Source organism: Coregonus clupeaformis, chromosome 15 (assembly GCF_020615455.1).
Source record: "Coregonus clupeaformis isolate EN_2021a chromosome 15, ASM2061545v1, whole genome shotgun sequence".
Taxonomy (NCBI): domain Eukaryota; kingdom Metazoa; phylum Chordata; class Actinopteri; order Salmoniformes; family Salmonidae; genus Coregonus; species Coregonus clupeaformis.
In genome coordinates, this window is record NC_059206.1 from 61,640,546 (window position 1) to 61,668,045 (window position 27,500).

Genomic DNA, 27,500 nt, shown 5'->3' on the forward strand with positions numbered 1-27,500 from the left:
GAGGAATGATACATCAGTACTCTTCTCTCCCCCTCTTGTTTCTGAAAAAGGATGGAAGAAGTGAACCCCTCCTTTTCAGAAACATCAAGATGAAATTTGTTTTTGTAGTCGGGTGCTGTCAGAGCTGCTGCCACCGAGAGATCGGTTTTTAGGAGAGCAAATGCTGTTGATGCTTCAGGTGTCCAGGTAAGTGAGGAGTGTAAGTTTCTTGGTCCTGCTTCTCTCACTATTTCTCTCAGTGGTTCAGTCCTGGATGTGTAGTCAGGGATGTGGGTACGGCTGTACCCTGTCAACCCCAGGAAGGACAACATGCCTGACACTGTGATGGGACGTGGATGATGGAGTATGGAATCTCGGTGGGATTTCGAGAGACCAGCACCTTCTCCTGAGATTTCTCTGCCAAGGAAAAGGACAGTTCTGCGACAGGACTGGACTTTGCTCATTTTGACCTTGTACCCTTTGACAGCCAAGAAGTCAAGTAGGGTTTTTGTCATTTGTAGACAGAGATCAGATGTGGGAGCCCCCAGCAAAAGGTCATCTACATATTGGATGAGTATCACTCCTTCAGGGATTTTCAATTCGGCCAGGTGTGTCTTTAGGATATGATTGAAGATTCCGGGAGAACACCTGTAACCCTGTGGAAGAACCGAATAAGTATACTGTTGATGTTCATATGTGAAGGCAAAGAGAGGCTGTGAAGCCTCATCCAGTGGAATGCTGAAGAAGGCATTAGCCAGATCCACAACGGTGAAGTATTGGTGTTTTGGTGAGAGATTACTCAGTGTAATGTGAGGGTCAGGGACAGGTAGGTCAATGGGTGCAGTGACGTCGTTCACTGCTCGGAAGTCTTGTACCATCCGGTATGTTTGTTGTGTTATGTGACGCCTGTCCCTGACACGCATCCCACTCATCCTCATAGGTTTTTTCTTCCTTCCTTTGTTCTCCTTCATCATCCTCACTTGGTTGGTCCCCGATTGAGACCCCCCGTGAGCTTCTTAATGAGCCAGACCCTATCGACCCCCAAAGCTCATTGTCCCCTGCACCCCCTTCTGTCATGGATTGGGTACTTCCCCTTTCTCTTTCGACAAACCATTCTGAGAGTCTGGGTTTAGGCTGATTGGGTGCAGCTGCTTGTCTTAGGCCAGATGCTCCCCCTCTCCTGTATAGATCTGATGGTTGGTTTTGAGTCATCATTACCAGGGACTCTGGGTTGGAACCCCCTCTTGTGGGACTGGGTCTGGGTTGGGTTCCGCCGGCCGGGTGTGGCTCCTCTCGTCCTTGTGGCTCGCTGTTGGCTCGGACTTCCACACAGTGAAGTACTCCTTGCCCTACGCTTAGTGCCATGTTCCCCTCTAGGTGTCCTCCTTGCACCACGAACACAGGCGCTTGTACCACTGCAGGACTTAGGAATGGGTTATAAGGGTTAGTTGGAGGAGTGGGTGTGTATGCGGGTGGTGTGCTCTTCGCTTCCTGATGCAGGGTCGGATACAGTGGTGCTGAGGGCGCTGGTATGTCACTCATGGACTGTGTCCCCACTATTGGTGTTGTCTCAGTTGTGGGTTCAATCACCACACCCATCATGTCTGGTTTCTTGTATGGGTGTGCTCGTCGTGTTTCCTCAATTGCCCACGTACCTATCCTTAGCTCAGCCTCTGCTCTCTCTCTGTGTTTAGTCCCTTCCTTCTTGAATAAGTGAGACTTATTCCTTTCCACTTCACTTTCTGTTCCTTCCTTCACTGCCTCCTCTAGCTCTTTCTCCATAGAGGTGAGTTGCCCTTTAGACGGGGCACCCCCGCTAAAGTAACCTGCCTGTGTCCATTTGAGTTTCACTCCCTCCCACACTTTCTTTACTGTCTTATACTGTTCTTTCCCTCCCGCTCTATCCTGTATTTTTTGATCTAGATATTCATTAAATTTGAGTTTTGGGACGGTAGTGGTTGCCATGGTTATACAGTTTTTAGACTATCTTGGTGCACTTAGCCCGTCACTGGCCGAATCCAGCAATGTATTCTTGGCGCTGACTGAGACTTATCTCTGATGTCCCACCCTCGTACACAAAAATGTTCAATACTTTATTATTAGGAATTATTTTGCAAAAGGTATTATTGTTTTTCAATTATTCGAATTATTATATATTTTCCCAAAAGGTATCAGAATCGCCCTTTTGGAACAATATATTAACAAACTCAAGCGCTCCCAAAATAATTATCAATTTAATTTGAGGAATTATTAGCAAAAGTTATTATTGTTTTTCAGGTATTCGAGTTATTATATATTTTCCCAAAAGGTATCAGAATCGCCCTTTTGGAAGAATATATTAGCAAACTCGAGCGCTCCTAAAATAATTATCAATTTAATTTTTTAGGAATTATTTGCAAAAGTTATTATTGTTTTTCAGGTATTCGAGTTATTATATATTTTCCCAAAAGGTATCAGAATCGCCCTTTTGGAAGAATATATTAGCAAACTCGAGCGCTCCTAAAATAATTATCAATTTAATTTTAGGAATTATTTGCAAAAGTTATTATTGTTTTTTCAGGTATTCGAGTTATTATATATTTTCCCAAAAGGTATCAGAATCGCCCTTTTGGAAGAATATATTAGCAAACTCGAGCGCTCCTAAAATAATTATCAATTTAATTTTAGGAATTATTTGCAAAAGTTATTATTGTTTTTCAGGTATTCGAGTTATTATATATTTTCCCAAAAGGTATCAGAATCGCCCTTTTGGAAGAATATATTAGCAAACTCGAGCGCTCCTAAAATAATTATCAATTTAATTTTAGGAACTAAGGAAATACCAACACCACAAGAGGGAAAAAGTACAAGTCAGCTTTTAGCGCAGCGGCTGCATAACAGGCAAAATAGGACTCGGTGGTCCTCTTAAAAGTTATCAACTAGTTAGTCTCATGAAACGGCCAATCTTACACAACATTCAGGTTAACATTTTCAACATTTACATTTTGCATTTACATATCAACATCAACACACGAATTCAGTTTGAGTTCCTCACAGTACATCTAGTTGAGTGCCAAGTCAACCATTGCCCGACTATCTGAACTTGTATTTTTATTTTATTTTATTGATTCTCCTCAAGGAGACTCCCAGTCGTTTAAACCATTCAACTGGCGTCTAGTCGGGAGAACCTTTTCTGGACTTGGATTCTCACGGAATTAACTCAACCCGACTATCTGAATCTTTTTATCAAGTCACCAGATCCTTCTCTTGTGGATCAAATAAAAGGGTCCATCTCTTGTGAACCAAACCTCTGTAAATAGGCTCCTCACTAGAAAGCCACAATTCAACAGAAAATAAAAGTCGGTCCTTCTCTTGTGAACCACTGTAACTAGACTTCTTCTCTTAGAGTCACATTTCAACAGTAAAAACCTAAGATTTCAGATATCAACAGTAAAAATAAAAGGGTCCTTCTCTCGTGAACCACAACCTCTGTAACTAGACTCCTCACCTAGAGTCACATTTCAACAGTAAAAACCTAAAGAATTCAGATATCTTTACATATATGCCTTTTGAGTCATAATAGATATGTTATAAATTTAACGGTAATCCATACTCACGCTCAGTACTACTGATCTTAATTTGGTTTATCCTACAATACAATATGCAGATTTTGTTTTAACAGGTTCTGCTTACCTTTGTATTGACGTCCGTTTAGATCAGTTTCCTGAGGCGAGCTGGATTCCCGGCTGCTCCTGCGAACAGGTCACCCGTACTTTCTGATCCGTCTCTTACTTGTCTCCTGTCTCTATCAACTTTTATGGACCGAATTCCATCCTCTGCTACCAATTTTGTTGATGATCACAAGTTTACTGGAGAACGGAGACCAAGTAGAGACTTTCGGACAAGGTGGATAATTGTATAATATAAGGCAGTTTATTCAGAGGTAAAGATATCTGTAAATAGCGTGCACGGACCCGTTCGTCAATCTCGTAGGGAGATATCTGAGAGAGAGCCCCTAAACATTGTGTGCTGACATTTTATACAATAAAATGAAGTAGGTTGAATCTAGCAGTTCTGATCTTCTGATTGGTCCTGATGAGTTGGGCGAGGTCACCTCCAGGCTAGTGTCACTGTTGCATTGGCTCTGAGTCGGGTTCTCTGTCTTCAGATGTTCAGCCTAAGAGAAGGGGATGTTTGTGTGTGTGTGTGTGTGTGTGTGTGTGTGTGTATGTGTGTGTGTGTGTGTGTGTGTGTATGTGTGTGTGTGTGTGTGTGTGTGTGTGTGTGTATGTGTGTGTATGTGTGTGTGTGTGTGTGTGTGTGTGTATGTGTGTGTGTGTGTGGGGGGGTGTGTGTGTGTGTGTCCTCAGAGCAAGAACTCGTGAGTTGGAAGAACTGAGAGACCTATGGCGTGGGTGTTGTCCTTAGCCACCTGCTGATAAGGCTGACAAGATAGAAGTCTTTTGTGCATTGTATTGAATACAAAGGCCCAACACAAAATGGGTCATGCACAAGATTTTAGTCAGACCAAGCTATAACATTATATATTTACTACGACACAAGCTATATAGAGACTGAGCTCAATCAATGATTCATAGACCCCTGTGTTGTTGATTTCCCTCCCCCAAACCACTGTTAATTATTAAAGAAGAGTTGTAGTAGGGCGTTTTATTGGTAGCCATCTTGGTGCACTGCGTTTTACCCAAAAGGCTCAGACTTTCTGTTTCCATCTACGCGGGCCCGGCACCCGTGTCTCACTGGGCCATGGCTCCAGCGGACCTGCTCTCACTTGGGGCAAAAGCCAGGCAGGCCACTGGTACTTTTCAGCTATATAACAATGGCTAACTGTGTGGACTTTAACACCTTCTCACAAAGCAACTGTTTTGATGATGCAGAGGTTGTTGATTCTTCTCTTCACAAGTCCTAACTGTCTTCCCTAGCTATGGAAACACAACTTGTAACTTCTCTAAAGGGTTGAAGGCTCAGCCTGGTAATGAGGTGAAGTGTGGCTCTGAATAAATACAAGTAAAGGCAGTCAGATGAGAAAGACAAAAGACATCAAAACACAAAAGGTCAAAAGACATCAAAACAAAGGTCAAAATACATCAAAACAAAGGTCAAAACACAAAGGTCAAAAGACATCAAAAAACAACGGTCAAAAGACATCAAAACACAAAGGTCAAAAGACATCAAAACAAAGGTCAAAAGACATCAAAACACCAAAGGTCAAAATACATCAAAACACAAAGGTCAAAAAGACACCATAAGACATGAACAACAATGAATAAACAATCAGCAATCATTTCATAGATGATATGTCTGTGAGAATGTCTGTGATTGCTAGAAGGAATAAGCATAGGCCTAACTATCCGAATAAGATGAAGAAATGATATGGTGATATCTTTCCCATTCTGGCCTGCTGAGACATTGACTGGCCTGGGCCATACAGTATGAATCTCAACATAAGACTCTTGAGGACTGAAGAATCTGACAGGGTTTTTTGAGTGTAATAAGATAACCTAAGGAATCTTAGACCTAAATCTCCTCCCTTAAGACCATTGTCTGTTGTGTGTCAGTGGGTGGTGGTTCCTGAAGTGACAGCAGGTAGCAGGTCCTCATTGCCCCACGGGTGTCTGAACAAAGCCTGTCTTCATATCACAGTGGCCGGGGCTGTGATTCTCACAGACGTGGGCATGGTTTATATTAGCCGTTACCTAGCAACGGTGAAACATGGAGAGCGAAACAGCATGCGTTTGGCTGCAAGCCTGTAATTAGTGGTCCTGTTTCTGTCTGCTGCCCAGAGGAGCGCCAGATTACTCACCAACTAGGGTCTGGCTATCCCCAAACTAACACAGGAAACCACTCTCTAAGACAGTTTCTTCTCTCTCTCTCCCTCTCTGGAGTAGCTCCACTTGTCATGGTTGTCTTTTAGATGTCAGTGCATGGATACAGTGGAGGTTTTCATTTTACATTTACATTGTAGTCATTTAGCAGACGCTCTTATCCAGAGCCACTTACAGTTAGTGAGTGCATACATTTTCATACTGGGAATCGAACCCACAACCCTGGCGTTGCAAGCGCCATGCTCTACCAACTTAGCTACATGGGGCTTTCAGTGCAGCAATGGATTCAGTGCCCAATGCAAAGCGGTTAGAACTATCCAGGCGAGCAAAGTGGTTAGAACAGGGGTCTCCAACCCACGTTACTGGAAGCCAGGGGTCTCCAACCCACGTTACTGGAAGCCAGGGGTCTCCAACCCACGTTACTGAAAGCCAGGGGTCTCCAACCCACGTTACTGGAAGCCAGGGGTCTCCAACCCACGTTACTGGAAGCCAGGGGTCTCCAACCCACGTTACTGAAAGCCAGGGGTCTCCAACCCACATTACTGGAAGCCAGGGGTCTCCAACCCACGTTACTGGAAGCCAGGGGTCTCCAACCCACGTTACTGGAAGCCAGTGGTCTCCAACCCACGTTACTGGAAGCCAGGGGTCTCCAACCCACGTTACTGGAAGCCAGGGGTCTCCAACCCACGTTACTGGAAGCCAGGGGTCTCCAACCTTTTCTAGCATGAGAGATACTTTTAAAAAATTAAACATGTCGCAAGCTACTAATTTTTTTTATCTTTCAAATAGACACATTCTTCTCTTCTCCTCTACCCTGTAACTCTTCCCAGGGTCCTTAGTGTACAAGAGAAAGTAGTGCACTGTTCAATTTACCTGTTACAATAATGGTTAATAAACAACTGTAAGGGGGGCCCTATAAAGTCTGTTTAGTATTTTCCCAAATTATGTTTTCTCAGTTAAATTCTTCCTGGTTTTAGATGTTTTCACTCTCAAAATTACAATTGGTTGAATGTGGCCCAACTGGACTATACAGTGGGGAAAAAAAGTATTTAGTCAGCCACCAATTGTGCAAGTTCTCCCACTTAAAAAGATGAGAGAGGCCTGTAATTTTCATCATAGGTACACGTCAACTATGACAGACAAAATGAGAAAAAAAATCCAGAAAATCACATTGTAGGATTTTTAATGAATTTATTTGCAAATTATGGTGGAAAATAAGTATTTGGTCAATAACAAAAGTTTCTCAATACTTTGTTATATACCCTTTGTTGGCAATGACACAGGTCAAACATTTTCTGTAAGTCTTCACAAGGTTTTCACACACTGTTGCTGGTATTTTGGCCCATTCCTCCATGCAGATCTCCTCTAGAGCAGTGATGTTTTGGGGCTGTCGCTGGGCAACACGGACATTCAACTCCCTCCAAAGATTTTCTATGGGGTTGAGATCTGAAGACTGGCTAGGCCACTCCAGTACCTTGAAATTCTTCTTACGAAGCCACTCCTTCGTTGCCCGGGCGGTGTGTTTGGGATCATTGTCATGCTGAAAGACCCAGCCACGTTTCATCTTCAATGCCCTTGCTGATGGAAGGAGGTTTCACTCAAAATCTCACGATACATGGCCCCATTCATTCTTTCCTTTACACGGATCAGTCGTCCTGGTCCCTTTGCAGAAAAACAGCCCCAAAGCATGATGTTTCCACCCCTATGATTCACAGTAGGTATGGTGTTCTTTGGATGCAACTCAGCATTCTTTGTCCTCCAAACACGACGAGTTGAGTTTTTACCAAAAAGTTCTATTTTGATTTCATCTGACCATATGACATTCTCCCAATCCTCTTCTGGATCATCCAAATGCACTCTAGCAAACATCAGACGGGCCTGGACATGTATTGGCTTAAGCAGGGGGGACACGTCTTGTACTGCAGGATTTGAGTCCCTGGCGGCGTAGTGTGTTACTGATGGTAGGCTTTGTTACTTTGGTCCCAGCTCTCTGCAGGTCATTCACTAGGTCCCCCTGTGTGGTTCTGGGATTTTTGCTCACCGTTCTTGTGATCCTTTTGACCCCACGGGGTGAGATCTTGCGTGGAGCCCCAGATCGAGGGAGATTATCAGTGGTCTTGTATGTCTTCCATTTCCTAATAATTGCTCCCACAGTTGATTTCTTCAAACCAAGCTGCTTACCTATTGCAGATTCAGTCTTCCCAGCCTGGTGCAGGTCTACAATTTTGTTTCTGGTGTCTTTTGACAGCTCTTTAGTCTTGGCCATAGTGGAGTTTGGAGTGTGACTGTTTGAGGTTGTGGACAGGTGTCTTTTATACTGATAACAAGTTCAAACAGGTGCCATTAATACAGGTAACGAGTGGAGGACAGAGGAGCCTCTTAAAGAAGAAGTTACAGGTCTGTGAGAGCCAGAAATCTTGCTTGTTTGTAGGTGACCAAATACTTATTTTCCACCATAATTTGCAAATAAATTCATTAAAAATCCTACAATGTGATTTTCTGGATTTTATTTTGCTCAATTTGTCTGTCATAGTTGACGTGTACCTATGATGAAAACTACAGGCCTCTCTCATCTTTTTAAGTGGGAGAACTTGCACAATTGGTGGCTGACTAAATACTTTCTTTCCCCACTGTATGTCCTCATAGAACAGTAGAATATCTGAACTAAAGTGCAAAACATGAAGTCATGGATCATTGTACCATCCAGATTTTACCTCAAATAATAAAATAAGTGTCACAATTTTACACACACAGTAGATCATTTAAAGTCTTTGTAAACTGTTAAAAAGGGAATTCTGAAAAACAGCATTCAAATAAAAAAATTCTATTGACGTGGTTTTATGACTGGATTTCTGAACAGCTCTCGAGCATAATGTGTCCCATTTCCCTCGGCACAGTAGTTATCCCTATGTATTTTTGATGTGGTTGAAATAATGTGAACCAATCTAAAACATGGAGAATACCTACCAATCATTACTCCCACCTGTCTCACTCTAGAAAACTGCTGCCTGGACACAGAGAACTTAACGAAGGTTGACACAAAAATGTCTGTGAAAAGCAAGAAAAAAAATACATTAAATAACATTCTTGCTATTTTTATGTGCGAATAAACTTAAAGATGCACTATGCAGAAATCGCTCCGGCATTTCCTGGTTGCTAAAATTCTAATAGTTTGCCTAATTTAAATTTATGTGACAAAATAAGCAAGTAGTATAGAGAATCATTGTACCATCTAAACCGCTGTGGAATATATATATATATATATATATATAAGCTGGTGTACAAAACCGAAAGTAAAGACAAAAACAAAACTTAACGGGAAGCATAGAAATTGCGCACATAGAACAGATCTACCGCTTCTTAGACTTGCTTTCAATGACAATGAACGATCTATAACTCATTTTCTATGTGAATTTGGTCGGGGCGCCCAAAAAGTTCCATATTGCAGCTTTAATTTATTGACTTGGTATAAAAAGGGATTTGTCCTAGCTAATAAAACTATAACAGGATACACCAGAATTGTTTGAGATATGTATTTTTTTTATTAAAAGACCAACAATACAGATACAAGTATGATGCATCATTGAGACAAACATTTCCTATGCAAAGAAAAAATAAGGATATATCTTTATACAAAATGACATCTAAAATATTTGGAGCATAAAAGGACAAACAACTAATACACACAATAGTATGGGGGGGACACAAGAACAAGCAATACAACTTGAAGAGCAGATTAAAAACATTTCTCTTTGCTAATAAAATATATTCTATCAGGTAAATTCATTTACTATTGGATTTCCAATGGTCCTATAGGACGTTGAATCTGTGTTCGGTTCACATGGACACTTGGGGACAGCTTTACAAAGAGCAAATCTCTTTCTCCAGATCGGTAGATACTACTTTTTCTGAAATGTCCTTGTAGGACAATATACACGGAGAGCAGTGAAAAACAGTGATACAGTATATACCCTCATACACACTTCTCTGTGTCACTGTAATGTTAACGGCTAGCACCGTTGGGTTAGCATCAATGTAATGTTAATGGCTAGCACCGTTGGATTTGCGTCACTGTAATGTTAACGGCTAGCAGTTAGCACCGTTGGGTTAGCGTCAAGACAGAAGCTTGTGCTTGGTCAAAGCACGTAAGTAACTAAGTGCTGTAAGAACCCATGTGCATGGTTCAATTCCCTCCATCTCTACCAAGCACCACCATACATTAAGGTGGTAACAAGCACCGCAATACATTAAAGGTGGTAACAGAAACCCTCAAAACCCAGCCCCACTCCTCATAAAGACAAAATGGGCTGCATCTGGAATGGCACATAGTGCACTACTGTTGACCAGCACCCAATGGGTTGTTGTGCACTACGTAGGGAATAGGGTGCCATTCTGGACAGTGCAGTCTTTAGTGAGGGGATTCTAATAACAAGCGGTACTGTCGGTCAGTCACTACAGGGAGATCTGATCTCACCCTACTTCCCTTCTGTCCTGCTCTAACCCAAAACCATCAGGACCACAAGGGTCATATTCATAGACACACACGCACGCAGTTACATTTAAGTCATTTAGCAGACGCTCTTATCCAGAGCGACTTACAGGAGCAATTAGGGTTAAGTGCCTTGCTCAAGGGCACATCGACAGATATTTCACCTAGTCGGCTCGGGGATTAGAACCAGCGACCTTTCGGTTACTGGCACAACGCTCTTACCCACTAAGCTACCTGCCATCCCAGTTAGCAGGCTTAAATCCTGCATTTCATAAGAGGGGTAGAGTATTCTAGAAAGTACTGACTGACAGAAAGGGGACTTGGTCCTACTATGTACATAGCCCGACCCTGGCAAACATTTCCCTTAAAAAAAAACAAAAAAAACAGCTTTCCCCAAAATGGTGTCCTCTCCACCGAACAGCAGTATGTCTCCATAGACGTGCACAACATTGGGAGCAGAGCATATAATGCTATACCATCCCCTTTCTACAAAAATACTTGGTAGCAAAATAGAATCTACATTACAAAGAAAGAGAGCGAGTGTGAAAATAAGCATGCATTTGACTTTTTATAGATGTATATACACACACGCGGTTTGTTTTGAGAGAGTAGCACCCCCTGCTGGATATGAGTGAGTACTACGTCAGTGAAACGGTGATGAGAGAGACAACACTAATCCTACAGACTGTGGTACAGGTTGAACACTTACTCACAGTGCTCTCTTCCAGGGGAAACCATGGAGTCCTAGAAATGTGCAGTTTGAGACGGTATCAGCCAAGGACGGGGGGCATGGCAACTGGTGTGTGTGTGTGATTAGGCTAGCTAGATTTGACAAGTGATACAGCAACGCTCAGGGTTTTCACATCAGCACCATACTCTTGCATGGCGTTTCATTACAAAATACAAAACACTACACTTCTGTAGTAAAATAGAGATGAGGAAGGAACACTCCTGTATCTACAGTCCAGGATACTTCGCTTAATCCTAGGTTCTGAGAACAACAGCTGACTGGCAACACTTGGCAATGCCCATAAGCAGTCAAGTCACTTTTCCAAAATGGACACTAGGAAGCGCCCCTTGAAGTATACGTTTACCTATATAAACGATTGGATCAACTATTCCCAAACTTTATTGAGATTTCTTGTAAAACGTAGGGGGCAACGTCGCTCAACACGGCCATTGCCATGACAAAAGTTTGTCAAGTTCTAATTTTGTCATATGCTATGGATAATCACACCACAGTTTCAGATGGATGTTGAACTAGTATTTTAGAAACACACTTCTATATCAAACTCCTCAGACAGTCTGAGAGGATATCTGGGGGGACAGTTCAAATCCACAACCCAATGGTCTCTGACGAGGCGGGAAGGAGATTTGGAGCGCTTCCAAAAAGACGGATTACAAACACGAGCTGCACTGTTCTGGGAAAAACAGGAGAACATGGAAACCCGCCCCGGGGAATGGGCAGACAGGAGAGCATCTACCCCACCTAAAAGCTTCTTACTACATTTCCCTTTACACAATACTCAGAAGTGGCAAGGGAGGAACATATTTCATTCCGACAAATTCATATATTTTCAATCAGCTAACAATGGGCGGCGTTTTACAATTTTGCACAAACCCCCCCCCCACCACCAACAAACGCCTAACCATTGAAACAAACTCAACTGAAATGTGTAAAACTTCATGTTCTTCTAGCATGCTATATAAAAAGCAGTATCACTCGCCGCTCCAAAAATACCCGATCGAATAATTATCTTGCACCTCTATATAAAACACATGTACAACTAACTACACAATGATAACCCAAAAACAGAAAAGAAACAGAGGAATCTCATGACTTAAAAACCTCCCATGTTACAGCGCCGTTGGCACTAGATGCCGACATATTAAACATGTTCAATAAAAAAAATGGCTAATGACAGAGAGGATGACAACTCAGTCCTGTTTTAATGCACTCGCCCCCTTTTGCCACAAACATGTTAAAAAAAAAGTGCTACCAACAGTTGGTGTGGAGGGGAGAGTATGTTGCAGACCAGGCTTGGGCTTTCTTAGCCTACAGGGCTCTTCTTCCAAAGACTCAATGCCTGCTGAACTCTCTCATCCTTTAGTTTATTTGTTCACGGTCTGAAGTCTGTGTTTTATTCACCGGTGCTGTGACAGAGAGGGTGGGGTGGGGAGTATTCCTACGACACGCTGGAGCAGCGAATGCTAGGGGAACCCATTTGCATGAGCACCTTGTCCAGCCACTGCAGTGGGCCGTTGAGGTGCAGCTCGATCCAACAGGGGGTGCTGGTCACCGTCTGTCGCCTGGGTCGAGGGACCGAACAGGAGGAGACAAAGAAACAGAGGTTAGTTCACTGCAGTCTCACAATCAACTAGGATCTTTATTCTACCTGTATGTCACAGACAATGACATCCATTTTCTTGTAGGTTTTCAACACAGTTTGTGAGTTTTTTTTAACAAGACTATCCTTTGACAACACCTTGTTTTTAGTTCCTTACCACTCTATCGCCATAGTGTTGTCCATGGCAACTATTAACAACATAGTCATATTATACTACTGTAAATCACACAACTCAAAGATTATCCTTTTCAGTGGGAGGAGGTCATTAGGTAATAGCCTGGTCGAGATGTCTTTGTGCTGTTTTGCCAACTCCTTAGATCTGGAACCAGGCTAGAGCAGACTGGGCAGTAATACTACAGTGATCTGGAACCAGGCTAGAGCAGACTGGGCAGTAATACTACAGTGATCTGGAACCAGGCTAGAGCAGACTGGGCAGTAATACTACAGTGATCTGGAACCAGGCTAGAGCAGACTGGGCAGTAATACTACAGTGATCTGGAACCAGGCTAGAGCAGACTGGGCAGTAATGCTACAGTGATCTGGAACCAGGCTAGAGCAGACTGGGCAGTAATACTACAGTGATCTGGAACCAGGCTAGAGCAGACTGGGCAGTAATACTACAGTGATCTGGAACCAGGCTAGAGCAGACTGGGCAGTAATACTACAGTGATCTGGAACCAGGCTAGAGCAGACTGGGCAGTAATACTACAGTGATCTGGAACCAGGCTAGAGCAGACTGGGCAGTAATACTACAGTGATCTGGAACCAGGCTAGAGCAGACTGGGCAGTAATACTACAGTGATCTGGAACCAGGCTAGAGCAGACTGGGCAGTAATACTACAGTGATCTGGAACCAGGCTAGAGCAGACTGGGCAGTAATACTACAGTGATCTGGAACCAGGCTAGAGCAGACTGGGCAGTAATACTACAGTGATCTGGAACCAGGCTAGAGCGGACTGGGCAGTAATACTACAGTGATCTGGAACCAGGCTAGAGCAGACTGGGCAGTAATACTACAGTGATCTGGAACCAGGCTAGAGCAGACTGGGCAGTAATACTACAGTGATCTGGAACCAGGCTAGAGCAGACTGGGCAGTAATACTACAGTGATCTGGAACCAGGCTAGAGCAGACTGGGCAGTAATACTACAGTGATCTGGAACCAGGCTAGAGCGGACTGGGCAGTAATACTACAGTGATCTGGAACCAGGCTAGAGCAGACTGGGCAGTAATACTACAGTGATCTGGAACCAGGCTAGAGCAGACTGGGCAGTAATACTACAGTGATCTGGAACCAGGCTAGAGCGGACTGGGCAGTAATACTACAGTGATCTGGAACCAGGCTAGAGCGGACTGGGCAGTAATACTACAGTGATCTGGAACCAGGCTAGAGCAGACTGGGCAGTAATACTACAGTGATCTGGAACCAGGCTAGAGCAGACTGGGCAGTAATACTACAGTGATCTGGAACCAGGCTAGAGCAGACTGGGCAGTAATACTACAGTGATCTGGAACCAGGCTAGAGCAGACTGGGCAGTAATACTACAGTGATCTGGAACCAGGCTAGAGCAGACTGGGCAGTAATACTACAGTGATCTGGAACCAGGCTAGAGCAGACTGGGCAGTAATACTACAGTGATCTGGAACCAGGCTAGAGCGGACTGGGCAGTAATACTACAGTGATCTGGAACCAGGCTAGAGCAGACTGGGCAGTAATACTACAGTGATCTGGAACCAGGCTAGAGCAGACTGGGCAGTAATACTACAGTGATCTGGAACCAGGCTAGAGCAGACTGGGCAGTAATACTACAGTGATCTGGAACCAGGCTAGAGCAGACTGGGCAGTAATACTACAGTGATCTGGAACCAGGCTAGAGCAGACTGGGCAGTAATACTACAGTGATCTGGAACCAGGCTAGAGCGGACTGGGCAGTAATACTACAGTGATCTGGAACCAGGCTAGAGCAGACTGGGCAGTAATACTACAGTGATCTGGAACCAGGCTAGAGCAGACTGGGCAGTAATACTACAGTGATCTGGAACCAGGCTAGAGCAGACTGGGCAGTAATACTACAGTGATCTGGAACCAGGCTAGAGCAGACTGGGCAGTAATACTACAGTGATCTGGAACCAGGCTAGAGCAGACTGGGCAGTAATACTACAGTGATCTGGAACCAGGCTAGAGCAGACTGGGCAGTAATACTACAGTGATCTGGAACCAGGCTAGAGCAGACTGGGCAGTAATACTACAGTGATCTGGAACCAGGCTAGAGCGGACTGGGCAGTAATACTACAGTGATCTGGAACCAGGCTAGAGCAGACTGGGCAGTAATACTACAGTGATCTGGAACCAGGCTAGAGCAGACTGGGCAGTAATACTACAGTGATCTGGAACCAGGCTAGAGCAGACTGGGCAGTAATACTACAGTGGTCTGGAACCAGGCTAGAGCAGACTGGGCAGTAATACTACAGTGATCTGGAACCAGGCTAGAGCAGACTGGGCAGTAATACTACAGTGATCTGGAACCAGGCTAGAGCAGACTGGGCAGTAATACTACAGTGATCTGGAACCAGGCTAGAGCAGACTGGGCAGTAATACTACAGTGATCTGGAACCAGGCTAGAGCAGACTGGGCAGTAATACTACAGTGATCTGGAACCAGGCTAGAGCGGACTGGGCAGTAATACTACAGTGATCTGGAACCAGGCTAGAGCAGACTGGGCAGTAATACTACAGTGATCTGGAACCAGGCTAGAGCAGACTGGGCAGTAATACTACAGTGATCTGGAACCAGGCTAGAGCAGACTGGGCAGTAATACTACAGTGATCTGGAACCAGGCTAGAGCAGACTGGGCAGTAATACTACAGTGATCTGGAACCAGGCTAGAGCAGACTGGGCAGTAATACTACAGTGATCTGGAACCAGGCTAGAGCAGACTGGGCAGTAATACTACAGTGATCTGGAACCAGGCTAGAGCAGACTGGGCAGTAATACTACAGTGATCTGGAACCAGGCTAGAGCGGACTGGGCAGTAATACTACAGTGATCTGGAACCAGGCTAGAGCAGACTGGGCAGTAATACTACAGTGATCTGGAACCAGGCTAGAGCAGACTGGGCAGTAATACTACAGTGATCTGGAACCAGGCTAGAGCAGACTGGGCAGTAATACTACAGTGGTCTGGAACCAGGCTAGAGCAGACTGGGCAGTAATACTACAGTGATCTGGAACCAGGCTAGAGCAGACTGGGCAGTAATACTACAGTGATCTGGAACCAGGCTAGAGCAGACTGGGCAGTAATACTACAGTGATCTGGAACCAGGCTAGAGCAGACTGGGCAGTAATACTACAGTGATAGAAGTCAGTAGTGGGCTGTGTCTGAAGAGACAAGGAGACACGACGTCCCACCCTGGGACAGCAACACAGCGGCCACACTTTCTTCCCCTCTCTCTCTATGCTCTCCCTCCCTCCCTCCATCTCCCTCTACCCTCCCTCCTCCTCCCTCCCTCCACCCATCTCCCTCTACCAACCCTCCTCCCTCCCTCCTCCTACCCTCCCTCCCTCTACCCTCCCTCCCTCTACCCTCCCTCCCTCCCTCCCTCTACCCTCCCTCTCTCGACCCTCCCTCTCGCTACCCTCCCTCTCTCTACCCTCCCTCTCTCTACCCTCCCTCCTCCTACCCTCCCTCCCTCTACCCTCCCTCCCTCCTCCTACCCTCCCTCCCTCTACCCTCCCTCCCTCTACCCTCCCTCTCTCTACCCTCCCTCTCTCTACCCTCCCTCTACCCTCCCTCCCTCCCTCTCTCTTGCATTCCATCCCCCTTACACAACTCTCTCTGTCTCAGTCCTGTGTGCGCTGGGCTGAGCTGGTCTTTTTTTTAATAGTGGAAACACATGAACACTTTATCAATGGCTGCTAATGGAAAACGTCTTTACAACTGTACCTACGGCATGTGCTTGAATTGTTAATTAAAACTAAATATTTGAGTGAGAAATTGCACAGGGGAAATAATAAGCATAGCTGGACACCACACTACTGTAACCTAACCCTGCCCCTAAGGGTTGGACACCACACTACTGTCCCCTAAGGGTTGGACACCACACTACTGTCCCCTAAGGGTTGGGCACCACACTACTGTCCCCTAAGGGTTGGACACCACACTACTGTAACCTAACCCTGCCCCTAAGGGTTGGACACCACACTACTGTCCCCTAAGGGTTGGACACCACACTACTGTAACCTAACCCTGCCCCTAAGGGTTGGGCACCACACTACTGTCCCCTAAGGGTTGGGCACCACACTACTGTCCCCTAAGGGTTGGGCACCACACTACTGTCCCCTAAGGGTTGGGCACCACACTACTGTCCCCTAAGGGTTGGACACCACACTACTGTAACCTAACCCTGCCACTAAGGGTTGGACACCACACTACTGTAACCTAACCCTGCCCCTAAGGGTTGGACACCACACTACTGTCCCCTAAGGGTTGGACACCACACTACTGTCCCCTAAGGGTTGGACACCACACTACTGTCCCCTAAGGGTTGGACACCACACTACTGTCCCCTAAGGGTTGGACACCACACTACTGTCCCCTAAGGGTTGGACACCACACTACTGTCCCCTAAGGGTTGGACACCACACTACTGTCCCCTAAGGGTTGGACACCACACTACTGTCCCCTAAGGGTTGGACACCACACTACTGTAACCTAACCCTGCCCCTAAGGGTTGGACACCACACTACTGTCCCCTAAGGGTTGGACACCACACTACTGTAACCTAACCCTGCCACTAAGGGTTGGACACCACACTACTGTCCCCTAAGGGTTGGACACCACACTACTGTCCCCTAAGGGTTGGACACCACACTACTGTCCCCTAAGGGTTGGACACCACACTACTGTCCCCTAAGGGTTGGACACCACACTACTGTCCCCTAAGGGTTGGACACCACACTACTGTCCCCTAAGGGTTGGACACCACACTACTGTCCCCTAAGGGTTGGACACCACACTACTGTCCCCTAAGGGTTGGACACCACACTACTGTCCCCTAAGGGTTGGACACCACACTACTGTCCCCTAAGGGTTGGACACCACACTACTGTCCCCTAAGGGTTGGACACCACACTACTGTCCCCTAAGGGTTGGACACCACACTACTGTCCCCTAAAGGTTGGACACCACACTACTGTCCCCTAAGGGTTGGACACCACACTACTGTCCCCTAAGGGTTGGACACCACACTACTGTCCCCTAAGGGTTGGACACCACACTACTGTCCCCTAAGGGTTGGGCACCACACTACTGTCCCCTAAGGGTTGGGCACCACACTACTGTCCCCTAAGGGTTGGGCACCACACTACTGTCCCCTAAGGGTTGGACACCACACTACTGTCCCCTAAGGGTTGGGCACCACACTACTGTCCCCTAAGGGTTGGACACCACACTACTGTAACCTAACCCTGCCCCTAAGGGTTGGACACCACACTACTGTAACCTAACCCTGAACCTAAGGGTTGGACACCACACTACTGTCCCCTAAGGGTTGGACACCACACTACTGTCCCCTAAGGGTTGGACACCACACTACTGTCCCCTAAGGGTTGGACACCACACTACTGTAACCTAACCCTGAACCTAAGTGTCTCCACATGCTGAGTTGTGTCTGGACCGGAGTCTCTGGCTCTGCTCTCTCTCCTCCTGTGTGTGTGTGTGTGTGTGTGTGTGTGTGTGTGTGTGTGTGTGTGTGTGTGTGCTGGGGATCTTCCCTGTGGAAAGCTACCACTGGCTCCCAGTACAGAAGCCCCTGGAGGCTCTCCCCTCTCTTCTCCAACCAGATGAGTCAGACTACAGCATGGAAAAGAGGAGGACAGGAGGGGGGAAAAGAGGAGGACGGGAGGGGGGGAAAAGAGGAGGACGGGAGGGGGGAAAAGAGGAGGACGGGAGGGGGGGAAAAGAGGAGGACGGGAGGGGGGGAAAAGAGGAGGACGGGGAGGGGGGAAAAGAGGAGGACGGGAGGGGGGAAAAGAGGAGGACGGAGGGGGGGGAAAAGAGGAGGACGGAGGGGGGAAAAGAGGAGGACGGAGGGGGGGAAAGAGGAGGACGGGAGGGGGGGAAAAGAGGAGGACGGGAGGGGGGAAAAGAGGAGGACGGGAGGGGGGAAAAGAGGAGGACGGGAGGGGGGAAAAGAGGAGGACGGGGAGGGGGGGAAAAGAGGAGGACGGGAGGGGGGGAAAGAGGAGGACGGGAGGGGGGAAAAGAGGAGGACGGGAGGGGGAAAGAGGAGGGACGGGGAGGGGGGAAAAGAGGAGGACGGGAGGGGGAAAAGAGGAGGACGGGGAGGGGGGGAAAAGAGGAGGGACGGGAGGGGGGGAAAAGAGGAGGACGGGAGGGGGGAAAAGAGGAGGACGGGAGGGGGGAAAAGAGGAGGACGGGGAGGGGGGAAAAGAGGAGGACGGGAGGGGGGAAAAGAGGAGGGGGACGGGGAGGGGGGAAAAAGAGGAGGACGGGAGGGGGGAAAAGAGGAGGACGGGAGGGGGGGAAAAGAGGAGGACGGGAGGGGGGAAAAGAGGAGGACGGGGAGGGGGGAAAAGAGGAGGACGGGGAGGGGGGAAAAGAGGAGGACGGGAGGGGGGGAAAAGAGGAGGACGGGAGGGGGGAAAAAGAGGAGGACGGGAGGGGGAAAAGAGGAGGACGGGGAGGGGGGAAAAGAGGAGGACGGGGAGGGGGGAAAAGAGGAGGACGGGGAGGGGGGAAAAGAGGAGGACGGGAGGGGGGGAAAAGAGGAGGACGGGAGGGGGGGAAAAGAGGAGGACGGGAGGGGGGGAAAAGAGGAGGACGGGAGGGGGGGAAAAGAGGAGGACAGGAGGGGGGGAAAAGAGGAGGACAGGAGGGGGGAAAAGAGGAGGACAGGAGGGGGGAAAAGAGGAGGACAGGAGGGGGGGAAAAGAGGAGGACAGGAGGGGGGAAAAGAGGAGGACAGGAGGGGGGAAAAGAGGAGGACAGGAGGGGGGGAAAAGAGGAGGACAGGAGGGGGGGAAAGAGGAGGACAGGAGGGGGGGAAAGAGGAGGACAGGAGGGGGGGAAAGAGGAGGACAGGAGGGGGGGAAAGAGGAGGACAGGAGGGGGGAAAGAGGAGGACAGGAGGGGGGAAAAGAGGAGGACAGGAGGGGGGAAACTTACAGCTCCCTTTAATGCAGCACATGTGTGTTTGGCTGAAAACAGAGCGGTGTGCCCAGCCAGGCCTGTTTCTATGGGGAAGAGAGGAGGACACTAGCCTCGTACGTTCCATCCCCATCTCACCAGCTTACATTCTGTTTCACTACACAGATACAGTCTGGCCACGACCAGATTCAAACCCACCAATCAGCATCCTCTGATAATCTGTGGGGGTGGTTTAGTTGATCAGGACAATGAGAAGCGTCTGTAGTGGAAAATCATAACAACAATGGCTGATCTTGAGGTTAGTGTTGCTATAGCAGCAGTTGTATCAGAACAGGAGGGCAGAACTTATATGAAAGAACAGCAAATAACTGCATTGAAGGATTTTCTCGGTCTTCTCCCTACTGGGTTCGCCAAGCGCTTGATTTACCAGCTAGCTCAGTTTGAATCTGGTCGTGTCCAGAATGTAAGCTTGCGAGATCAGGATGGTTCGTACGAGGCTAGCGAGATACAGGGTCTTGGCCTAGTCAGACACTGGAGACAATGTGGAGAGGCTGGGGGGGTTTGAGCATCGTTACTTAACCCTGCACCCCTCAGCCATCCCACATAGTTGGTCTATTCCTGAATCAACTAGTCAGCTAATCAGGTGGGAGCATGGTATCGACTACTGACAGGGGTGACTCCGTTTAATACATGAAACCTTCATTGTATGAGAGCTGTGGACTATGGTTACCTGTACTCTGCTCCCCAGCCCTTGACGAAGCTCATGCGGATGGTGCACATCCTGGTGAGCTGGTAGACCGCCTCGAAGCCCTGGTTCACCGACTGGGCCAGCAGGGCAGCAAACTCCTGGTTGTTGAAGATCTTCAGGTTGCAACCTACGGAACCGTCACACAACTGTCAGACAACCATCCGACAAAAGTTACAGTCAGACAATGAATGAGGTGTGTGTCCAACGTGTGCTGGTGAGTAACGACAGAGTGCGAGTCATTGTGGAAATTAAACTCCTGTGTGTCAACTTTTTGTCTCTCAAACACACACTCTCAGCTCTCACCTGGTGGGATCTTGCAGACAGTGGCGGGGTGCCAGCCGTAGCGCTGGTTACAGTTGGGGCTCTGGACGAAGATGGCACTGTCGCTGAGGCACTCTGCAAACACCTCTCCTCCAATGTAGTACAAACGCACCCCTCTGCCTGCAGACACATACAGACAGAACCCTTAATCTAGGACCACAACCACTGGGGAGTCCACCCCTGGTGTACACACAGACGTCCATTCCCTGACCTAACCCCTACCACCCCTGACCTAACCCCTACCACCCCTGACCTAACCCCTACTACCCCTGACTACCCCTGAGCTAACCCCTACTACCCCTGAACTAACCCCTACTACCCCTGAGCTAACCCCTACTATCCCTGAGCTAATCCCTACCAACCCTGACCTAGCCCCATACCACCCCTGACCTAACCCCTGACCTAACCCCTACTACCCCTGACCTAACCCCTACCACCCCTGACCTAACCCCTGACCTAACCCCATACCACCCTGACCTAACCCCATACCACCCTGACCTAACCCCATACCACCCCTGACCTAACCCCTACTACCCCTGACCTAACCCCTACTACCCCAGACCTAACCCCTACTACCCCAGACCTAACCCCTACTACCCCTGACCTAACCCCTACTACCCCTGACCTAACCCCTACTACCCCTGACCTAACCCCTACTACCCCAGACCTAACCCCTACTACCCCTGACCTAACCCCTACTACCCCTGACCTAACCCCTACTACCCCTGACCTAACCCCTACTACCCCTGACCTAACCCCTACTACCCCTGACCTAACCCCTACTACCCCTGACCTAACCCCTACTACCCCTGACCTAACCCCTACTACCCCTGACCTAACTCCTACTACCCCTGACCTAACCCCTACTACCCCTGACCTAACCCCTACTACCCCTGACCTAACTCCTACTACCCCTGACCTAACCCCTACTACCCCTGACCTAACTCCTACTACCCCTGACCTAACTCCTACTACCCCTGACCTAACCCCTACTACCCCTGACCTAACCCCTACTACCCCTGACCTAACCCCTACCACCCCAACCCCTACTACCCTGACCTAACCCCTACTACCCCTGACCTAACCCCTACTACCCCTGACCTAACCCCTACCACCCCAACCCCTACTACCCCTGACCTAACCCCTACTACCCCTGACCTAACCCCTACTACCCCTGACCTAAACCCTACTACCCCTGACCTAACTCCTACTACCCCTGACCTAACTCCTACTACCCCTGACCTAACTCCTACTACCCCTGACCTAACCCCTACTACCCCTGACCTAACCCCTACTACCCCTGACCTAACCCCTACCACCCCAACCCCTACTACCCCTGACCTAACCCCTACTACCCCTGACCTAACTCCTACTACCCCTGACCTAACCCCTACTACCCCTGACCTAACCCCTACCACCCCAACCCCTACTACCCCTGACCTAACCCCTACTACCCCTGACCTAACCCCTACTACCCCTGACCTAACCCCTACTACCCCTGACCTAACCCCTACTACCCCTGACCTAACCCCTACTACCCCTGACCTAACCCCTACTACCCCTGACCTAACCCCTACTACCCCTGACCTAACCCCCTACTACCCCTGACCTAACCCCCTACTACCCCTGACCTAACCCCTACTACCCCTGACCTAACCCCTACTACCCCTGACCTAACCCCCCTACCTACCCCTACACCCTACTACCCCTGACCTAAACCCTACTACCCCTGACCTAACCCCTACCACCCCTGACCTAACCCCCTACCACCCCTGACCTAACCCCTACTACCCCTGACCTAACCCCTACTACCCCTGACCTAACCCCTACCACCCCTGACCTAACCCCCTACTACCCCTGACCTAACCCCTACTACCCCTGACCTAACCCCTACTACCCCTGACCTAACCCCTACTACCCCTGACCTAACCCCCTACTACCCTGACCTAACCCCTACCACCCCTGACCTAACCCCTACTACCCCTGACCTAACCCCTACTACCCCTGACCTAACCCCTACTACCCCTGACCTAACCCCTACCACCCCTGACCTAACCCCTACTACCCCTGACCTAACCCCTACTACCCCAGACCTAACCCCTACTACCCCTGACCTAACCCCTACTACCCCTGACCTAACCCCTACTACCCCTGACCTAACCCCCTACTACCCCTGACCTAACCCCTACTACACCTACTACCCCTGACCTAAACCCTACTACCCCTGACCTAACCCCTACTACCCCTGACCTAACCCCCTACCACCCCTGACCTAACCCCTACTACCCCTGACCTAACCCCTACTACCCCTGACCTAACCCCTACTACCCCTGACCTAACTCCTACTACCCCTGACCTAAACCCTACTACCCCTGACCTAACCCCTACTACCCCTGACCTAACCCCTACTACACCTACTACCCCTGACCTAACCCCTACTACCCCTGACCTAACCCCTACTACACCTACTACCCCTGACCTAAACCCTACTACCCCTGACCTAACCCCTACTACCCCTGACCTAACCCCTACTACACCTACTACCCCTGACCTAACCCCTACCACCCCTGACCTAACCCCTACTACCCCTGACCTAACCCCTACTACACCTACTACCCCTGACCTAACCCCTACTACCCCTGACCTAACCCCTACTACACCTACTACCCCTGACCTAACCCCTACTACCCCTGACCTAACCCCTACTACCCCTGACCTAACTCCTACTACCCCTGACCTAACCCCTACTACCCTGACCTAACCCCCTACTACCCCTGACCTAACCCCTACTACCCCTGACCTAACCCCTACTACCCCTGACCTAACCCCTACTACCCCTGACCTAACCCCCTACTACCCCTGACCTAACTCCTACTACCCCTGACCTAAACCCTACTACCCCTGACCTAACCCCTACTACCCCTGACCTAACCCCTACTACACCTACTACCCCTGACCTAACCCCTACTACCCCTGACCTAACCCCTACCACCCCTGACCTAACCCCTACTACCCCTGACCTAACCCCCTACTACCCCTGACCTAACTCCTACTACCCCTGACCTAACTCCTACTACCCCTGACCTAACTCCTACTACCCCTGACCTAAACCCTACTACCCCTGACCTAACCCCTACCACCCCTGACCTAACCCCTACCACCCCAACCCCTACTACCCCTGACCTAACCCCTACTACCCCTGACCTAACCCCTACTACACCTACTACCCCTGACCTAACCCCTACTACCCCTGACCTAACCCCCTACTACCCCTGACCTAACCCTGACCTAACCCCTACTACCCCTGACCTAACCCCTACTACCCCTGACCTAACCCCTACCACCCCTGACCTAACCCCTACTACCCCTGACCTAACCCCCTACTACCCCTGACCTAACCCCTACTACACCTACTACCCCTGACCTAACCCCTACTACCCCTGACCTAACCCCTACTACACCTGACCTAACCCCTACTACCCCTGACCTAACCCCTACTACCCCTGACCTAACCCCTACTACCCCTGACCTAAGGTATTGGTAGCAGCTAATACAACTGCTCTCTCTTTCTCTTTACTTTGGTGTGAATGACCTTGTAACCACAATCCTGTTTCATGCGGCTACCATGTGTCGGCAGTACATGTGGTTCAGGTAGTAAGTAGGGGTAGTCCTAAAGTTGACCAGTTATCCCATCTAACAAAGCTATTCCATTTCACTTTCCCCTCATGTCAATGACCTAGCATCGGCCACGTGTCAGTTTGTCAGCGGTTTATTTGTCAGTACCAATGTGTCTGCGCGTCAGCTCCACAGCGGCGTTACGGTTGACGTTGGAGAGGAGGCCCAGGCAGAAGCGCTCTGAGTTGGAGGGGTCAGTGAAACCGTCCACGGTGAGGGACGGCTGGGAGGCGTGGAAGGTCTCGCCCACCCGCTGGTTCAGCTCATAGTAGGAGATGGAACACCAGAAGGCCGGCTCACAGTACATCACAGGCTGTAGGTCTGAGAGACAGAGGGGGAAGTGGGAGATGGGGAACACTTTATTTAGATAGTCCCAAGTAGATGCTTTGTACACCACAGGTCAAACGTTTTAGAACACCTACTCATTCAAGGGTTTTTCTTTATTTTTACATTGTAGAATAATAGTGAAGACATCAAAACTATGAAATAACACATATGGAATCATGCAGTAACCATTTTTTTTTTTAACAAATCAAAATATATTTTATATTTGAGATTCTTCAAATAGCCACCATTGATGACAGCTTTGCACACTCTTCGCATCCTCTCAACCAGCTTCATGAGGTAGTCACCTGGAATGCATTTCAATAACAGGTGTGCCTTCATAAAAGTTAATTTGTGGAATTTCTTTCCTTCTTAATGAGTTTGAGCCAATCAGGTAGGGGGGGTATACAGAAGATAGCCCTATTTGGTAAAAGACCAAGTCCATATTATGGCAAGAACAGCTCAAATAAGCAAAGAGAAATGACTGTCCATCATTGCTTTAAGACATAAATGTCAGTCAATCTGGAAAATTTCAAGAACTTTGAAAGTTTCTTCCAGTGCACTCGCCAAAACCATCAAGCGCTATGATGAAACTTGCTCTCATGAGGACCGCCATAGGAATGGAAGATCCAGGGTGCCCTCTGCTGCAGAGGATAAGTTCATTAGAGTTACCAGCCTCAGAAATTGCAGCCCAAATAAATGCTTCACAGAATTCAAGTAACAGACACATCTCAACATCAACTGTTCAGAGGAGACTGTGTGAATCAGTCATCAAGGCAAAGGGTGGCTATTTGAAGAATCTCAAATATAAAACATAATATAAACCCTTACAAAGATCATCTATATGGGACTATCCAAATAAAGTGTGAACGAGAGACTTGTTGTACTGTATTGCTTTGGCAACTTTGGAATGCTTCTTTCATGTAAACAATCAATTGTATTGAACAGAGTAAAAGACAGAACAGGAGTGGACGAGGAGGGAGGGAGGGAGGAGGAGATAGAGGTGGGGAAGGAGGGAGGGAGGGAGGGAGGGAGGGAGGGAGACAACAGCAGAGCCAGGGGAGTAGAGGACATAAAGATGGAGGGAGACTGAAGAGGGAGATAACAGCAGAGCCAGGGGAGTAGAGGAGATAAAGATGGAGGGAGACTGAAGAGAGAGATAACAGCAGAGCCAGGGGAGTAGAGGACATAAAGATGGAGGGAGACTGAAGAGAGAGATAACAGCAGAGCCAGGGGAGTAGAGGACATAAAGATGGAGGGAGACTGAAGAGAGAGATAACAGCAGAGCCAGGGGAGTAGAGGACATAAACATGGAGGGAGACTGAAGAGAGAGATAACAGCAGAGCCAGGGGAGTAGAGGAGATAAAAATGGAGGGAGACTGAAGAGAGAGATAACAGCAGAGCCAGGGGAGTAGAGGACATAAAGATGGAGGGAGACTGAAGAGAGAGATAACAGCAGAGCCAGGGGAGTAGGACATAAAGATGGAGGGAGACTGAAGAGAGAGATAACAGCAGAGCCAGGGGAGTAGAGGACATAAAGATGGAGGGAGACTGAAGAGAGAGATAACAGCAGAGCCAGGGGAGTAGAGGAGATAAAGATGGAGGGAGACTGAAGAGAGAGATAACAGCAGAGCCAGGGGAGTAGAGGACATAAAGATGGAGGGAGACTGAAGAGAGAGATAACAGCAGAGCCAGGGGAGTAGAGGACATAAAGATGGAGGGAGACTGAAGAGAGAGATAACAGCAGAGCCAGGGGGAGTAGAGGAGATAAAGATGGAGGGAGACTGAAGAGAGAGATAACAGCAGAGCCAGGGGAGTAGAGGACATAAAGATGGAGGGAGACTGAAGAGAGAGATAACAGCAGAGCCAGGGGAGTAGAGGAGATAAAGATGGAGGGAGACTGAAGAGAGAGATAACAGCAGAGCCAGGGGAGTAGAGGACATAAACATGGAGGGAGACTGAAGAGAGAGATAACAGCAGAGCCAGGGGAGTAGAGGAGATAAAGATGGAGGGAGACTGAAGAGGGAGATAACAGCAGAGCCAGGGGAGTAGAGGACATAAAGATGGAGGGAGACTGAAGAGAGAGATAACAGCAGAGCCAGGGGAGTAGAGGAGATAAAAATGGAGGGAGACTGAAGAGAGAGATAACAGCAGAGCCAGGGGAGTAGAGGACATAAAGATGGAGGGAGACTGAAGAGAGATAACAGCAGAGCCAGGGGAGTAGAGGACATAAAGATGGAGGGAGACTGAAGAGAGAGATAAGCGCAGAGTCAGCTCCCAGAAGCACAAAGCAGAAATGTGGAGACAGTGGAGCCTATGGCAAATTACAGGGTTCCGTAACCAAAACATTCGGCAAACGCTTGCACAGTTCTCGTAACAGCAAGGTTTTTTTTTTTTTTACTTTTCCATTCTAACTACTTCAACATTTGCCTTTGAAGTGCAGTGAACTGTCTTGGCCTATGTGAAGGCACAGTCTATTTGAAGTACAGTGTACTGACTGGGCCTATTTGAAGGCACAGTCTATTTGTTTTTTCTACAGTAGCTTGGGCCTGAAACCCCACAGTGATTTTCCACACTGATATAATAACCAACAGGATATTATTATTGATGTTAGTGTGGGTTGACTG

The 27,500-nt window shown here is 48.1% G+C and overlaps 1 protein-coding gene across 1 annotated transcript in view; it reads right to left on the bottom strand.

Moving 5' to 3' along the window:
• Nucleotides 1-10,457: 10,457 nt before the first annotated feature.
• LOC121572477 overlaps nt 10,458-27,500 on the bottom strand; it is a 50,865-nt gene continuing 33,822 nt past the window's right edge. Inside the window, exons 6-9 of the mRNA XM_045225463.1 lie at nt 24,658-24,870; nt 20,857-20,994; nt 20,536-20,680; nt 10,458-12,600 (exon numbers count right to left, since the gene is read on the bottom strand). Of these exons, the coding sequence (XP_045081398.1) occupies nt 12,477-12,600; nt 20,536-20,680; nt 20,857-20,994; nt 24,658-24,870 (620 nt within the window). The 3' untranslated portion in view covers nt 10,458-12,476. The remainder of the gene's footprint in view (nt 12,601-20,535; nt 20,681-20,856; nt 20,995-24,657; nt 24,871-27,500) is intronic.